Genomic DNA, 18,299 nt, shown 5'->3' with positions numbered 1-18,299 from the left:
GTCATCTCCATGTCATGTATTTAATCTACCCAGCCAATTAACCAGGTGAGTCCAATCTGCACAGGTTAATTCACGGTGAAGATTGGACTCACCTGCTTCAGTGGCTGGGTAGAACAAATACATGACATGGAGATGACTTGTTGACTCCACATTGCCCATGTCTGGTATTGACTACTGAAGGCTAAACCAGATTGCCGTTAAAAACAAGTATCCTCACCTGCTGCTGTCATCTGCTTTAGAACCTGTCCAGGATGCTGTCATTTTCACCAAACTTTACCTGCGAAACGCCTATCACTTGGTCTGAGTCCGTTGGGAGGATGATTGCAAGACGGCTTTCAAGACCCCCTAGGGCATTTTAAGTATCTTGTCATGCTTTTGGGCTTTATAACGCCCCTTCTGTTTTTCAGGCCCTCATGAACGATATCCTACGGGACTTCCTTAATGTTTTTGTCTTTGTCTATCTAGACGATATTCTGATTTACTCCCGAGATCCTGTCCAACACCAACATCATGTCTGTCAGGTCTGCAACGTCTGCTTGTAAAACATCTGTTTGTTAAGGCTGAGAAATGTGAGTTTCATAAGTCCTCAGTCTCGTTCCTTAGACTCATTGTAGAAGGTGGACAAGTTAGATCCGACCCCAATAAGATCAAAGCCTTAGTTGAGTGGCCTACACCGGGTTGCAGAAAACAGCTGCAGCTTTTTTTAGGGTTTGCTAACTTCTATAGGTTTATTCGGGGTTACTGCCATATAGCATGTCCTCTCCATGCCCCAACTTCATCTAAGATTCCTTTTATTAGGAGTCCAGAGGCCGAGGCCTCTTGCTGAACTCAAGACCAGGGTTTCTCAGGCTCCCACTCTAGTTCATCCTGATCCTAGAAAACAGTTTATCTTAGAGATTGATGCATCAGACACAGGTGTCAGAGTGGTCTTTTCTCAGCAGTCTGAGTCCGACCAAAAGTTTAATCCGTGTGCCTTTTTCTCACATCGGTTGTCTCCAGCCGAACTAAACTATGATCTAGGAGACTGTGAACTGCTAGCTATAAAATTAGCTTTCGAGAAATAGCGACAATGGCTGGAGGGTTCCGAGCAGCCCATAGTCATCTGGATGGACCATAAAAACCTCTCATACGTGCAGTCAGCTTGAAGTCTGAACCCCTGGTCCCTCTTCTTGTCTCGTTTTAATCTGTCCATTACCTTCCGCAACGTCAAGCTAGATGCTCTGTCCTGACTTCATGCCCCCCAAGAACAAGAGGATGGACCTGCGACCATTCTGCCCTCGTCTTGCACCTTTGGAGCCCTTCATTGGAAATTAGAGGAACGGATCAACTAGGCCTCACTGCTTGATTCAGATCCTGCTACCGGGCCGGCTGGATTGACCTACATCCCCAAATCTGTCCGTCCAGATGTTCTGCGCTGGTGCCAGGATTCAAAGCTCTCAGCACACCCGATGATTTTTAGAACCCAGTCCAAGGTATGATGTCGGCTTTGGTGGCTGTCCTGGTCCAGAGATGTCCGAGAATATGTCCGGGTCTGTCCTGTCTGCGCAAGAAACAAACCTTCCAATAAACCACCTGCTGGACTCTTAGAACCACTTCCCATTCCCAATTGCCCTTGGTCACACATAGCTCTGGACTTTGTCACAGGATTCCCATCCTCTCAAGGTATGACAGCTATCCTCACCGTCTTTGACTGGTTCTCCAAATCCTGCCACCTCATCTCCATCTGTAAGCTGACCAACGCCACACAAACAGCTCAACTGCTCATCAAACATGTCTTCAAGCTCCATGGAATCCCATCCGACATCCTCTCTGACCGGGGTCCCCAGTATAGAAACACTTCTGTTCTGCTCTCAGTGCCCGTTACACACTCACCTCCGGCTATCATCCACAAACCAATGGCCAGACTGAAAGAATTAACCAACAACTGGAAACCACTCTCTGTTGGCTCACCTCATCATTCCCCACTCCCCACCCACCTTGGGTTGAGTATGCACTTAACTCCCACATCTCCACAGCAACCAGTCACTCCCCTTTTGAAATAGCCTTGGGTTATCAACAACCACTTCTTCTTTCCAGTGAACTCCGTATCCCAGTCACCTCTGTTTAACAGTATATCCCCTCTGCCAACAGACCTGGAGATCGATTGTAACTGCTCTGCATCGCACCGCTGAGCAGAGCAAGAAGTTTGCCGACCGTCATCGAGTTCCTGCCCCTGATTATCACCCCAGTCAAAAGGTTTGGCCATAATCAAAAGACGTCCTCTCCAACCCCTCTGCCAAGAAACTCGCCACCCGATTCACTGGTCCCTACGAAATCGAAGAAGTCATCAGCCCGATCTTAGTTTGTCTAAGTTTGCCACCTCATTCCTGTGTTCATCCCTCTTTCCATGTTTCCCAGATCAAGCCTGTTTTTTCCAGTCTTTTGTCCTTCTCCTGCACTTGTTCTTTCAGCTGCTCCAAAATCCTGCTTTCGGCTGCGTTGCCGCTCGGGCCCCCGACTAAGTCCCACTTGTCGCTCAGTCACCTCCTATCATCGGAAAGCTGTGAGTTACAGAACCTATTCTTCCATTCACCCTCCCCGGATAGGTTATCCATACCTGGCTGTCAGCAGAGCAGCAATAGGGCAAGTTTCTTTTGCTTTTCTTGTTTCTTGTGTTGCGGGAGGAGGGGCTGTGTGCTGGCAGCTGGTCCACCATCCACCTGATACAGATCAGGTCATTAGCAGGTGGACATTTAAGGAGCAGATTGACCATATCTCCTTGCTAGATGGTCAGATGTTGGGGGTAGAACTTATGTATTTTCCTGAGCAAGTACCCAACAAATAATTTCATGATCTCCTTGAATAAACCCATGTTTCTCTCTCTGCTACATCCCAGAGTGGAGAACACTCCAGGGATTCTGTTCCACCTGCCTGCCTCTCTCTGCCAGCAATCTCCCAAATGCTCACTTGTTCCAGACAGAGGTAGCCAGCTTTGGCTCTCTTCCCCCATAAACCTTGGACAACCAAGAGGCCAGTGAGCATGTGATCATCTGCCTTTGTCATGGTCAAATACATTACATGGTATCAAGCCTCTGATCCGTATAGTTTAGAGGAGTTGTCAACATGATAATGTTCTAAAAATTATATATATTTACACACAATACCTGCTAACTCAGGTGTTGTGTTGAGTGTCAAGATCCTGTTGGGATCTGGAGCTGTACCACCTTCCTCCAGCAGAGTGCGCCGTGGGTCTCCTGGAGCTGGAGCCTTCCAGCACACTTGAGACGCATCTACTCATCAGGAGACCGCCCCTTTATAATAAGCTGCCAGACCTTGCTTCGACGCCGCAGTGTTGACCTTAGTTTGGTTAGAAACCTGAGCCTTTGAAAACTGAAAGAATCTTAGTTGTCTCTTGAGAGAGATCAGATTCTAACTCTCCTCTGTTTTTGCCTCACAGGAAACCTGTCTCTAGCCTGAAGCTCTGGATGAGCTTAACCTGCCAATCTGCCCTGGAGAGCCTAACCTGAAGATTCCTATGTGGATTCCCCTGCTGCTCTTAGTGAAGAGCTGGAAACTCTGATCAAGGTCTGCCATTGAAAGTCAGAAGTTAGACGCTGCAGCTGCTCTTGTACTCTGCTGAACAAACAGTCTCTGGACCCAACGGTTCCCTCTCTCTCAAAGAGAAGCCCGGATTCAGTCAAGACTTCAGTGAACCAGCCCGGACCAGTTCCAGACCCAGTACATTATCTTGTGTTTGTAAACATTCAATAAACTCTGTAAAACTTTTACCCAGCCTCCGTTGTGTTCTGCATGTGGGCTAAGAACCTTAAACCCATCATGACAGATCCTTGATTGTCTTTATGCCCATGCAGATTAGTTTGGAGTTGCAAATATTTCACACTGTTTCTTTTCGGATGATTTAGCCAGTTTATGCTTGACGTCCCAGAATCTTCTAAAACGTTGGCATATACTAAACTTTCTATGGGCACATACAGAACGTATTCATGACGAGTACAGAGCATATGTCCAATGACAGCCTAACTTATAAATAACTGACGGCAGCTTAATGCCCATCAAATGTCAAAAGCCAGTGTCCTGAGGGGGGTAGCAATGCACCCGAAGGTGCCCAGTCTGTCTGCATGAAAATATTTCTTTTATTGTAGTATTAACCTAACTGCTTTACTGTTTACTGCCCGCCAAAAAAAAGAAGAAATAAATAAATAAAAAAAAGAAAGAAGGAAGGTTTGCAGTTGCAGCAGATTCAACATCATGTCTGCTAGGAAGTTTGTTGGTCATGGCATTGGGTGCGAACGCAGAAGGGATCCATCACACTCATTTTATACCAAAAGGCTGCAACTGTATATTAGCTGTAAGTTAGAAACCCATTCAGCGGTCGTTTGGAACAAATACGTTGATATGCATTGGAGATAAGTTCTTCATAAGTTATGCATAACTCATGCACTAGTTACTCATGGGTTTTGGATATGCTAGATCCCACGATGAGTAACTTACACTTAATGAATGTCAACGATTAGATACGATTAGATACCTTACCTGTAACTTATGCACCACATATGAGCATATGCTGGCAAACTACAGGAAATTTTGAGCATGTTCAAAATTTCTCAACGTACTTGTACAATAACTTATACAAAACATACCCATAACTTATCCAACCTATGCCAGCGTTTTGCCAGATCCTTCGTACGCCAGGCATATTGCTGTCTAAACCGTCAAGGTGTGACAGGGCTTAAAGACATAAATAATATTTAGACCTGAGTGTTTGGACTTTTGAGTTTGGACTTTTGAGTCCTGAGGACAGCATCTCCACTCCAGAATCCTGCAGCTTGTTGTTACTCAGATCCATCTCTCTCAGATTAGAGGACCCAGTGCTGAGAATTGAGGCCAGAACTTCACAGCTTCTCTCTGAGAGGTTGCAGTCATTCAGTCTGAAAAGACGGAGACAGAAAGATGAAATCTTCTGACATATAGAATAAAAAAAATTAATAAACAGAAATGATGTAACAAATTGATTAAATAAAAAACAAGAAACTGTAAAAGCAAAGCAATGCATTTCAAAACACTGACAAAGAAGCAAATGTGATGTAGAAATATTATTTGTTCTGTGACTTGTTTAAACTTTAAATTATGCTTCAGTATGTACAGATTGACCTGCAATATGGAATGTTTTACTGATACAAATGAGAAAAGCAAGAATGTAAAGAATTGAACTTTTGCCCCAAAAGTTCTTCAGAGCAAAAGTTTTAACTTGCTGTGGAGTCTAAAAGCTTTTACTGCTTTTTTAAACTATTAGAACCTACTAGAAAGCATGTTTTAATTTTGTACTAAGTATGATAATGGCATGTTTAAATTAGCCTCAGTTATGCATGCTTTGACACTGTGGTCTGCTTATCCTCAGCAGCCCACATTCTGTTCTGTTTTATTATAATTTCTGTCATTAAATGTTTTGAAACTTCCCATTGTCTGATTCACTTTGAATACTGGGTCCATCTGTCCCCTTTATAAAAAATTTCAGTTGAGTTTATTATTTTTTGTTTTGTAACTATGTTTTGCAGAACCTTTCTATTGAATTTGTTTTATTGTTCATCCAGTATATTTAATCGTGCTGTAAAATTGATAAGTTCCCACATACACACACACACACACACACATATATATATATATATGTATATGACATAGCATGATAAGTTCCCACATACACACACACATATATATATATATATATATATATATATATATATATATATATATATATATATATATATATATATATATATATATATATATATATATATATATATATGTATATGACATAGCAGGGGAGAGAATGCAGGCTGTGTAAACTCAGCCTGAGATACTGCTGCTTCCATGAGCAGCAATATCTCAGGCTGACTTTGTTGAAGGATGTACATCTGATGGTAAGCTGGAGCAGAGATTTTAACCATTGATATCTAAATGTGCAGGAAGACAGGTTATAGCATTCCTCAAGCTAGTACTCTATGCGAACAACATAAAATTTTTAAAATCTGTAATTTTACTTATGGTTTTCTTTAGATGTAGAACATAATGGTAAACAATGTAAACATATCTGCATTGATCGATGAACTGCATAAACTAATTAATAATAAGATGTATGATCTGGAACCTCATTTTATTTTATGTGTAATCTAATTTCGGTATTTAATTTAGAACAAAGTAAATGTCCCAGCCACTCCTAATATTGATAGCATATGCGGAGAAGTAATTAAAGCACATTACATGTAAGTTTGGTGGTTGGGAGAGATGTGGACTGAATTGTGAAGAGGAGAGGAATCAGGCTGAAATGGAGCAGGATGGTGTGGCGGGTGCCGAGCAGAAGGGTGAGACAGAGATGAATGCTTTGTTTAGGGATCAAGGAAAGGTGACAGATTTTTTTTTTTTTGGCCTAAAATATTATTAGCCTAATTAGTTTAGTCTATTAACCTTAAGCAATATGCATTGCATGGTTGTATGGCTCCTTACAGTGGAACTACAGTCAGTTGCTGGACTGGCATGACTATCACGGCCCCTACATAGTTAGGGACAAATGCAGAAGATACATTTCCCACTGGGATCAGCTTTGTAGTCATGGTAGGACACTTCTTTGATTTTTGATTATTTCTTTTGCTCAGGCTACTCGTAAGCCCACAGCCCGCCAAATGTTCAAAGGGCAACATTACTGCCATTATGATTAATATATAGTATATATTTTACACATTCAGGGATAAAATGTCAAAGTGGATGGTATGAGGATTGTCATTTAAAAAGGGGAATGATTTTTAAGATTTTTTAAGAAGGGGGATGCCATCCCCCCTCATCGCCTCTCAACTCGAGTACTGATATAAACCCATTGTGGATATGTAGACCAAAAAACAGGTCCAATATATATTTTCTCAAGGGTGTATTACATTAAATTATTTGTAGTCTAAATTTATATTAAGAATAAATCAGTAAAATAAATAGGACTGTTTTACTACACAGGTTCAAAGTTCGAAATTACAATTGTATTTACAGAAATCTATTGATTCCTACATTAATGACAAACACCATCTGAGCGTTTTTTTTTCTTTTGCAGCGCTGATGTACCTGCACTGTTTTCTTTGCCTTGTTAAAGCTGGCTCTTCTGTGGCGGAGAGGTTGGTATGTTGTGTCTGTCTGGAGCGCATGTGGTGAGCACGCAACTGTTGCTGCTATGCCTAGCAATTGTAAAAAGAGGCAGCTGCTTCCCACCGACCAGTTGTCATCATATGCCTCTTCCTCTCCACCCAAATTGCTATCATTATTATTATGAAGCTTTTCTAAATCCTGTTTTGGTGTTAGATTTCTTCTGAAAGACAATTTTCTATATTAGACAAAGAGTTCCAGTTTTCTCTGTAGAATGTTGGTTGCAAGGCAACACTATGAACGTCAATCGACCACGGGAAAAATTTACAATGCAACCAATTGAGCCATCAAAATGATGGCTTTGGGATATGAAAGTAAAATTAAACATTTTTATTTTTTAGTTTTTATTTAATTTAAGGAACATGAAAATGGAGGAAATATAGAAACAGAAAAAAGTCAATTAACAACACCAGCAAAAGATTAATTTAAATAAAGCTCTTTCAGATCTCAGACTTGTCTAAATTACTGCCTTGGGAGTTCTAGTGTTAGTCAATGAAGTGGATTGGCGCAGCAAGTGTAAGCAAAAAGCTTCTTTTATTCAGAAATCCCCCCAGAATTCTCGGGTGGGCCTCCTCTTTAGCAAAGGTTTCACAACAGATTTAATATCATCAACAGAAGGTGTCACTTTGTTAAAGCAAAGTGTGACATTTTAACATGGTTTTTATCTTTATTTATGCTCCAAATGTCAGCTCAGAGAGAAAAGTGTTTTTAGATAAATTTGAGAAAGGTTGGGAGTTTATGGGTCTTAAGAGTTTGTGTATTTTTTGTTTGAAATTTAACTGTGCGGAGAGTTCGTTTTTAAAACGCAAGCATGCAGAACCTCATCCAGCCTCCAAACAGGCCCCAAGGCAGCTTTTCTCTTCTTATGGCCTGGTGGACGTCTGGAGGAAGTACACACATGTCACAGACAGTAAACATGGTCCCCCCTTTTTTTGTTTTTAAACATTATTAAAATGTGTTCAAAATATACCATATTTTAATGGTAAATTTTACAGACCACTCTTTTCTTTTAAGTAGTGTTTTTATCGTAAACATTTTACCCTAAAAGTGCCTACTGGCATTGTTACCTGGCTTTAACCCACAATCACAGTTTCAGAGAAGCTCTGTTATGTTATGGACTGCTTTAAGATAAAGAAAGAAGGACTTTACTTGGTTAAGGCAGTGGTGGGACCATAGAAGCGTCAAATAAAACTACTTCGTCAGCATCATACCCTCAATATGATCAGACATCTGGAGTTAAACATACAGTGGGTAAAATAAATATTGAACACGCCACAATTTTTCTCAGTAAAATATATATCCAGAGATGCTATTGATGATATTTTAATCAGATCTCGGTAACAGTTCATGCCATCCACACATACAAAGAAACCAAACAACAGATGTCTAGAAATTAAGTTATGTGTAATAATATGGCTTGGCACAAGGAAAACATATTGAACATGGGAAGAAATGAAGGATCAAATAGGCAAGACACCAGTCAAAATCTCAGCAGCAGCTGAGTAAACCAAGCCAGCATAGGTGGATAGCTTTAGAGTAGTACTACTAGTAGTAGTAGTAGTAGTTAGTATTACTCCTCAATTTTTGAGATTGAGTATACAGAAAATTAGGAGCTGCTTGGGAAATTTTTCTGTAGGCCCAGGACTGGTTTTGCTGGCACTCCCCCAAGGTGTCAAAGAGGTGACAAAGCCCTCCTGAGCATAGAGGTCCAGAAGCCATGGGAGTTTTAAAAAGTCTATTTTGTAAAACTCTCTGGTGAGCCCATCAACCCTACAGGCCTTCTGGACCTGCATGCTGTGTTATCGTTATCTAGCGGAGCACCTGCTAGATGTGTATAACAAAAGTCTGCAAGATATTAAGAACCGGTGCCCTGTGTTTCTCCTCTGCACCAATTACAATCTCTCCAAAGTACCTTGTCTGAGAGAAGTTATAGAGCAGATCATACACTGGGACCAGATATACTGAGTCTCCAGCAGGTCCATAGAAGATAATATCTGCCTAATATGGGATGATTTCTCGGTCTCCAGTTCACTGGGTGCAGGAATGGGCTTGATCTTAGCCCATCAGGTGATGTGCAGCGCCATTTAGAAAATGCTGAAGAGTGGCAATCTGTGTGCTCCTTTCAGTCTGCATAGAGGTGTCCCCAAGGCTCTGCACTCTTCTCGGATGCTCTATGCACACTCCCTGTAACCCCTGCTTCAATGGATATGTTCTAGTGTGTGACTGTTTAGAGGAATTTAGACACTAACTTTAGACTCCTGACAAACGAATGACTGACTTTTTTTTCTTTTTCCTTTTCCTTTTACTTAGCCTTATACACTGATGACCAATACTAAGTAACTTGTTGTTTGTTTTGAATAGTTATCCTTTACAGATAATGTTTGTAATTCTGAAAATCACAATTGGTTTGAGGAATTTAACCATTGATGGCTTATAAATCCTCTTGGGTACCATGGCCAAGGTGCAATTTGTGCTTCGGCCAATGCCATAAAAGATGGATGGATGGTGGGGGACCAGGGTCGATGTGATAGTTTCCTCTCTTAAATGATGATGACATAAAGGACAACACTCGCTGGACAAGGAGAGGTTTTCAATCCCATACTAATCGAATTATGGCTAGGTGGAAAACAATAATCTCATTCCATGTGTTCAGTAATACTCATTTTGGGTTTTCAGCAATCACACACACATTAATGGTTTGATTTAAAGGTTCACATATTCTAACATACATCCATGCTAAGTTTGTGTCATCACCTTTAATATTTTACTTTTCAAATTTAAATTTCACACGTGTATGTGTGCTTAGTGTATCTCATGTATAGTCCATATCACATGGTAATGCCACATTAGTATTTCATTTTTAAATTAACTACAAGGGGGAAGAGGAAAAGATATTATTTGAGGCAATGTATATGCTGTGGTTCAGTAAGCAAGCCTTTTCCTTAGTTAGTAGTATGGAGAAAAACAGAGGCCTAATGTTTAGAAAAGAAACATTTGTAAAAAGAAAAATGGCACCTTGAGGGAAAGACGATGTGAAGGTATTTGTTTCTGCATCAGAACTCTAGGCAAAAACATTGTTTTCCTTTCTTAGGGATCTAGAACACACACTCAACATAGATTTTCACACGAGCTTCTATGTGCGCATGAGGATTAAAGAATAGCTCATGCAACCGGCATTAACCATTTCTAGGAGTGCTTTCCCTTTAAATTCCAACAAAACAGATAGACTCACAACTCTTGCCATCCTCACTTCTCATCAATTTCTTAATAGAACTCATTCCACCTTTAAGATACTGTTCTTAGCTTCTCTGGATTATCTTCCAAAGGGGAAAAATGTAATCAACCCATGAACCACTCAGAGCTGCATTACATGCACTTTTATTGCAGAAAAGCCTAATTCTTCTGCTGCCCAGATCACATATAATCAATAAACTATCATCTCTTAACACATTTCTTTAATTCTACAGAGAAGTCAATGCTACACTTACATTCCTAATAATAAGAATTGAGGATTTTAGAGAGAGGCTTGGGAATGAGCAGCTGAGATCTCGCGAGAGCTGTGTGCGTAAGTAAAATAGCGACATACAGGTAATTCAAAAAACAAATCCACTCAGGTAAGTAAGCCAATAATTGTAAATTAAACAAAGTAGGTTTAAACTTTAACAATTTTCCCGTATTTCCAAGGGAAAAACTGGAAGAAGAGACCTTGACGAGCCTGGAGGGCTACCTGGACAAGTGTTTTGACAACATCGTAATGGGGAAGCAAGGAATCCAACATCCACAAACACACCGTCTACCAAACGATGTCGTTCTAGTTCAACCAGTGCTGCTGTCTGACGTCTCGGATGCTGTAATCCATCCTATTGCTGTCAGTGATCATGCTCCTGTTACTTTAACCCTAATAAATAAAAAAAATAGCCCCACAAAACAAGTGCCGGAGATTTAATACATCAATGCTTAAAGATGAAGAATTTCTTAAAATTTTCAAGGAAGAGTGGGCATCATACTTGGAGTGCAATGATTTACCAGGAAAATCAGCATCTATACTATGGGAAGCAGGGAAAGCAGTGATGAGAGGTAAAAGTATTTCATTCTCATCTCATAAAAAAAGTTAGAACACAGAAAGATCCAGGAATTAGAGGAATGGCGTCTTTTCACACCCCTGTTCCCCGTTTGCCGCCCAGAGTCTGGCGTCTGGGGCCTCGGATCCCTGGGGCCCAGGGCCGCATTTACATTGGGGTGGCTGGCTGCCGGTATATCCAGCAGACTTGTCCCCGCTGCTCCCAGGGGCTCCGGCATTATGGTGGCTGGGGGACTTCCTCGGGGCTGTCTCTCCTCCTCCCTTGGTGGGGGTAGGATTTCCTGGGCTGGCCCCTCCTTGTTGCCTTCGCTCTTGCAGTCCCTTTGGGTGTCTCAGGCTTCGGACTCAATGCTCTGGGGGGGCGCCTCTTCGGCTCTGCACAACCACTATTGAGCATTTTCCCTTTTGATAAACTTTACATGCACAAGTGCACCCTCACAAACAGCTACAGGTGCTTGGTTCCAGGTACTCAGAGATTCACTTCCATACAGAAAGCCCATATACTTATCTTCAGGTAACACAGAGCACATGTCAGATTAAATAATACTACTTCAGCTATAGTATTTAGGTGTTACTTTATTGTATGTCTTGTACCATGTCCGTTGGTTGTTTTTTCATTATCCCTCTTTCTGTCATATTTTTTCTGTTTTTCCTCTTCTGTTCTACCTACATTGCAGTGTCCATATAATCTGTAAATAAAGCAATTTCTATGCATGAAACAAGCAGAACACTATAGCAATAGCCCTGCTGCTCCACTTGTGAAAGTAAAATCTGTTGGGCTCTTTTTAGTATCAAGATAATTATTCTTATTGCCATATTGCCAGACAGGACACTGTTAAAAAAAAAAAAGAAAAAAGAAAAGAACCTAGGATTTTATTCTCACTTACTAAGTTCTTTGAAATCGTTCCACCTACATCTAACGGGCCTATAAACCCCGTCAGGTAGCGTTCCCCCTGCTTAACATGGGAGGGACGGTGTCTGACGGGCCTATAAACCCCGTCAGGTAGCGTTCCCGTCTTCTTAACATGGGGGGAACGGTGTTTGATAGGATTTCCTAAAAGCGCGTTCACGAGTCTACGGAAACCGCGGCAGACCAAACCAGACGAAAGTGCGCATTCAGCGTCTGCTCTGCCGATAATGCAAGCGTAGAAAAAGAAATGTGCTGTTTACATGTGCAAAGAAAGAAACAACGAATGAAAAATGTCTGAGGACTTCAGTGTTGAGGAAGAGCATGAGTTCTTTGCCGAGCTGAATGCGCACTTTCATCTGGTTTGGTCTGCCGCGGTTTCCGTAGACTCGTGAACGCGCTTTTAGGAAATCCTATACACTACTGTTTATGCCCTAAAAACATTCTAAATGACTTTGTTTCGAGTAAATTATGGACGCTACCCACTCAGGACACTTGGAATACATTGGACGAGCAGTATGGAGGAATATTGACACGTTTTTTGTGGACTTTTATGGACCTTTCTGCCTCGGTCACCATAGACCTCCATTATTTGAATGTCAGCAGACAGCAAGGAGCCTCCCAGATCTCCAGATGCATTTGAGATATCAAAAAAGTACTCCAGAGTGTTGTTCAGCATGGGGGTGAGTAGAAAATGAAGGCTAATCATGTTTTGGGTTTACTATTCCTTTAAGCTTTCCAAATCCAAATAAGCTTTTTATTTAGACTGTTGATAAAATAATGATGTATGACTTCTCTTTTTCTCCAAGATCATGGCCTTACAGCAGTAGCAACAGCAGAGAAAGCTGTCTTAGCTTCACAAGACATTGTGGGTCATGCTGAACTCACGGTCCTGATGCCACATTCTGTCGCTACAATTCTTTAGGAACAAAGAACTAGTCATTTCTCTGCGGCTCGATGGCTGAAATACATCTCTGTTTTGTTTGACATGTTAAATGTCAGGGTTAAAAGTTGTACTGTGTTAAACCCAGCCCCCCTTCTTCCTACTGAGGAGGATTGTGAAGCTCAAAATTATGTAGCTTTGCTAGATGAAGTTTGCACCCCTAGGCCTGACTTGTCTGATGTGCCTTTGGAAAATCCAAAGTTTGTATTATTGTTTGTTGGTGGATCACTTCTCACAACCCTAAAACTGGTGCTATTAAGGTTAGATGTGCTTTTTGTTCTCTTCATGAAACTCATGTTTCAGCTTCTTTGCCAAAACCTTTGCAGTTCAAATTGCTTTAACAGAAGTCTTCAAGTTGGCTGAAGGAAAAAGTCTTTATACTCACTCTAGATATGCTTTGACCTTTTTTTGCTTAAAGATTTTACAAGGCCTGCATGATTTGTGCTACTCTCAATCCAGGGAGAGCCACACAGCTGACTCCAGCTGGTCATCTGCCTCCCAGAGAACCTTTCAATTATTTAATGATGGGCTTTATTGAACTAACTCCATCTGAGGGCAAGAAGTATGTCCTAGTTGTGGTTGACATGTTTAGTAAATGGATTGAAGCAATAGCTTCTAAAGCTCTTTTAATAGAAGTAATTCCTCGTTGGGGAATTCCGTGGAGAAATTCAAGTGAAATTTGGTGCATTTTTGGTTTCTCCATTCCTTTGTTCCGGGGTACTGGATTGTCCTTAGGGATTTCCGAAGGAAGCACACATACATAACATAACAACTACAAATACATAACAACTTTAAATTCACAACAGGAAAATTTTGTATTCTGAAAATGTTTTTTGCTTAATTCATGGTAAAGCTTTGTAAACTGTGAAACAAAATTATTATCTTAATTTTACTAAAATTATATGTGAGTTTAATTGAATCTATTTGTTAAAACAAAAAATGGTGTTAAACCACACAGGGATTTTGTAAGACCTATAACAAAATAATTCTGTTATTAAGACACTCATAAATGAAAAACTATAGCTTTTGTCAGTTGATTTGAAAAAAACAAACAAACCTAAATGTCAGCTGAAACCTAAAAAAACAATATATATATATATATATATATATATATATATATATATATATATATATATATATATATATATATATATATATATATATATATATATATATATATATATATATATATATATTCAATATTTTATTGCAGAGTTGCCTGTTTTTTGATACATTAAATACCAAATTCTGACAACATTATTTATAGATCTGTTTTGTCCTGAACATAATACTTGCTATAGTCTTTTAATGTTAAATCTACTGTCTTCTTTTTAAATTGTTTTTTTTTTAATTTTTAGAAAAATTTAGAAAAAAAGTAACTTTTAAGCATTGTGTCAATACCGTAGAAAAACAAAGAAAAAAGATTACATGACAGTGCCTCCAATAACCACAAACTTTTACCATTACTACTAATGAGTAAGGACTGATTTACATTGGATAATGCAGTGATGGCGAGAGGAGAACAAGCTGCCTTCATGTTCACTGCTGCAGCTGACTTCAAGAACGAGCATGGAGAGCTGAAGAGCATATGAAATATTTTTTATTTTTATTTTTGACAAGTCTGTGATTTTTGCACAATCAGTTTTGGGTCTGAGTGTTTTTTTGTTTTTGTTTTTTTGAGTTTTTAGAGTACTAGTGGCTCGTTTTTTTTTGACAGTAGGCTGTCAGGAAAGGGGGTATGAGAGAGGAGGAGAGACATGCGGCAAATGACCAAAGGTCGCATTCGAACTTGCACGCCAACCACTGCATCACTGCACGACCCGGGTCTATGACTCTTTAATCAGAAAATTAACGCTTGCATGGTAAGTTTCATTCAATTTCTTTTTTTAGACCTACAGAATATATCTGCCTAACGCACGTGTTCAAAGCTAGTTCCAGTTAATTTTGAAAATTTCTAGATCGATGTATGACAGTTCATTTTAACTGAAAATCAGAGAGACACACTTAGTTTTCTAACAATAATCAGCTGTGTCTTTTTTGTAAAAAGAAATTTGACACATTAAGGGGTTATGTTCTACATTGCAGATTGCAGAGGAATGAGCCTCGTCTATTTAAGTGCGTTGGTGCCAACTGTAGTCAAACATTTACAACTTACTCTGCTTTCAAAGGCAATTTTATCATGTGCACAATGCACCTACTCCTCATGCTACAGCAGTTGTTGCCAATTGCATTATGTACCCACCATATGCACACAGTGAAAGAACTAGTGTCTCACTTAAATGATCATATCGGGGAAGGTAAGTCATACCCAGTAAGGGGTTGTAAACATATCTTTACAAAATAGTCATCATTTACTTCTCCCAAATGTCGGAAGCATAAACCATGCTCCGCTGATTGTGTTGACTACATGAACAGGGAAACTCAGCCTCTACCATCAAATATGATCAGCATTACAGACAATCCAGAAAATACACATGATCTGCAGAGAGTAGCTTGTGGATCTATTGATATAATATAAAATGATAGTGAATCATATCTCAGAAATGCCTATCTTTTTTAATTTTAATCTGCAAGGACAGCTGCTTATTCCTGGTTCTACTATACAAATCATTGTAGAGTAAATGCAAAATATTCATGAGTTGGGTAAAACCTACACAATAACAAAGGTATGTACCTTATTAAAAAACATAAGCCTGTCAGAGAAAGCTGTTAATCAAATCTGTGACGTTATTAAATACTCAGATTTGTTCCCTTCCTGTCACCAGGAACGGTTAAAAACAACATATTCCAGAAACAAGACATTCACAAAAATGTTTACATATAGAGAACCCCAAAAAATGGCCTTGGATCGGATGAAAACATGACACAAAGATTAAGATGTGTTTACTACATATCTGTTGCACAAACTTTTTACAGTCAACTCTATGAAAGAATATAAAGTCACAAAAGTGCGGCAATGCTGACACAGAGGTTTTTATAGATTTTTATTTTGGAAAGATTTTTTAAATATCACAATTTTTTATGAAAACCCTCAAAGCCTGAAACTGATTTTGTACCAAAACTCATTCGAAATTGTGAATTCATTGGGTTCTGCTAAGAGGACACACAATGTTCTTGCAGTCTATCTTTCAGCAGCAAACAATGATAACATGTTTTGAGTATCGTGTATTGATAATTACCTAAATTGCTTTGGAATGAGCAAAGTTTTTTTCAGAGTTGTTGACAGATCTTTAGCTTTGGAAACAGATGGAATAAATGTAGATGGAGAAACTTTAAAAGGAAGCTTGCACTGCATTGCTGGGGGGATACCTTGGGTTCCCATTGCATAGTGGGTTTTACAGTGAACTTCAGTCACTCTCAATATTTCTGCAGGTAGTGTGAAATCACAAGAAGTAAGTCTGAGGCTAATCCAATTGATTGCAGTCCTCCACGCACCCATGCTTCTACTATGATGAGAAGATGGAGTCCATCTTCTTCTATGTAGAGGACACAAGTCTGGCAGAAGACGTCTGACTGTAACAAGGTGCTTTGACCCCAGCCATTATTGGCTGTGGTAAGCCTGTTCCTAATCTATTGTATCAAATTGTGCTACTAATGGAATTTGTTCAGTCAGAATAACACTAATATACCCTGTTCCATAATTTTTTCATTAGATAGTCATGCTAGTCCTCAACAACATACATGCTAAATCTGGATCGGCCCCTTGTCAACATAAACATCTATTCACTTCTGCACTGAGCGTAATGTTTGTGAGCTAATAGTGCTTTAACATCCATTATCCATCTGGGCTGGCTTTAACCCTGGAATTTCTTCAAAGGTGAGTGAATATAGCATACTTTCAATATGTAATTCCGTACAATAGTTTAAATTCATAAATGAAAATGCTTATTATGGCCTTTTTTTGTTTGTTTGTATTTAACAGGTGCTTTTTCTTGACAAACCTTGAGAATGGAACTAAAGTGGGAAAAAAAGTCAAAGCATCTCCTTAGCGTGAACCAACAGGTCCGCGCCCTGATATAAGAACTCTGTGATCACGAGTCGTGTGGACCTTGTTGAAGAACTTTTTCTGTAGACTCCGTTCATAAGAGGTATTACAAGTTATTGCATTGAGGACTGTTTCTGGAAAAAGTTACTGCAAGTTGTTGGTTTGTGCACTGTTGTAGAGGAAAATATTACTGCTTTGTGGACTGTTATAGGGGGAAAAGAAATGGGAGGTTATTGCATTGTGGACTGTTTTTGAACAAAAGGTAATGTAAGTGGTTTTTTGTGGACTGTTTTGGGGGAGAAAGTTACGGTTATTTGTTGCCTGGTTATTTTTGTTGGACTGTTTTGTGAAAAGGAAAAATAAGTAATCCAAGCTGTTTTATGGACTGTTGCCTAATATTTGCCTGTAAATGCTGTTATTGATGCAGTAGAAACCTTTATGCCATGTAAAAATACAGGAAAGAGTTTTTTTTATATATATATATATAACACTGTTATACAAAATTAACATTTCAATTTTGTAGAATTAACAGATTTTTAATGTGATTCTGCTGTGATTTTAGTCTCTGTAAATTAAACTTACAGGGTTTTCCTGTGAAAACACTTTGTTTACAGTGAGCAGGTCTTTGATGTAACAGTAAATATTAAAACATCATTATCATCATCATAATACATTTTTATTCCAGATAGAAGCAGGCGCCATAGAAAAGGAAAAAAGACAAAAAAACTCATATCAAAAAATAGATAATCTGTCAGTACTTACAATACTCTGATTGAAGGTTTGACAACTGATAGCAGCATGAGAAGAGCCTCCTCTGAAGCAGAGTATTTCTTCAGGTAATACCGCAATTTCTCCCCTGAATCCTGGAGGTTGTTGTTCTCCAGGTCAACCTCTCTCAAACAGCAGGACTTGGAACTAAGAAGTGATAGCAGAACTTCACAAGTTCTCATTGAGAGGTTACAGGATCTAAGTCTGAGAGACAAAATGAAACAAACCAAAGAAGAACAAACAGATGTTATTGGGACATGTCTAAATCAATGAACAGTCAGGACGATTACAGTTTTCTCTAATAAAAATAAAAACTATATATTGAAATTCTTATTTATTTTCTTGTTAAAACCCCTGTAGGACCCTTGTGGTTCAGTGGGGCATTTACCCTTTATACTGATATGGGGCACTTGAGAATCAGGGACCTCAGGTA

At 39.4% G+C, this 18,299-nt stretch overlaps 1 protein-coding gene across 1 annotated transcript in view; it reads right to left on the bottom strand.

Annotated features, from left to right (window-relative positions):
- LOC119797484 (NACHT, LRR and PYD domains-containing protein 12-like) overlaps window positions 1–18,299 on the bottom strand; it is a 92,325-nt gene that overhangs the window by 15,368 nt on the left and 58,658 nt on the right. The window contains exons 9-10 of the mRNA XM_038306570.1: window positions 17,861–18,070; window positions 4,755–4,928 (exon numbers count right to left, since the gene is read on the bottom strand). Coding sequence (XP_038162498.1) covers window positions 4,755–4,928; window positions 17,861–18,070 — 384 coding nt within the window. The remainder of the gene's footprint in view (window positions 1–4,754; window positions 4,929–17,860; window positions 18,071–18,299) is intronic.

The sequence above is a fragment of the Cyprinodon tularosa genome, unplaced genomic scaffold, assembly GCF_016077235.1.
Source record: "Cyprinodon tularosa strain WSP-4 unplaced genomic scaffold, ASM1607723v1 ctg1158, whole genome shotgun sequence".
Classification (NCBI taxonomy): Eukaryota; Metazoa; Chordata; class Actinopteri; order Cyprinodontiformes; family Cyprinodontidae; genus Cyprinodon; species Cyprinodon tularosa.
This window is presented reverse-complemented; position numbering and strand designations above follow the sequence as displayed.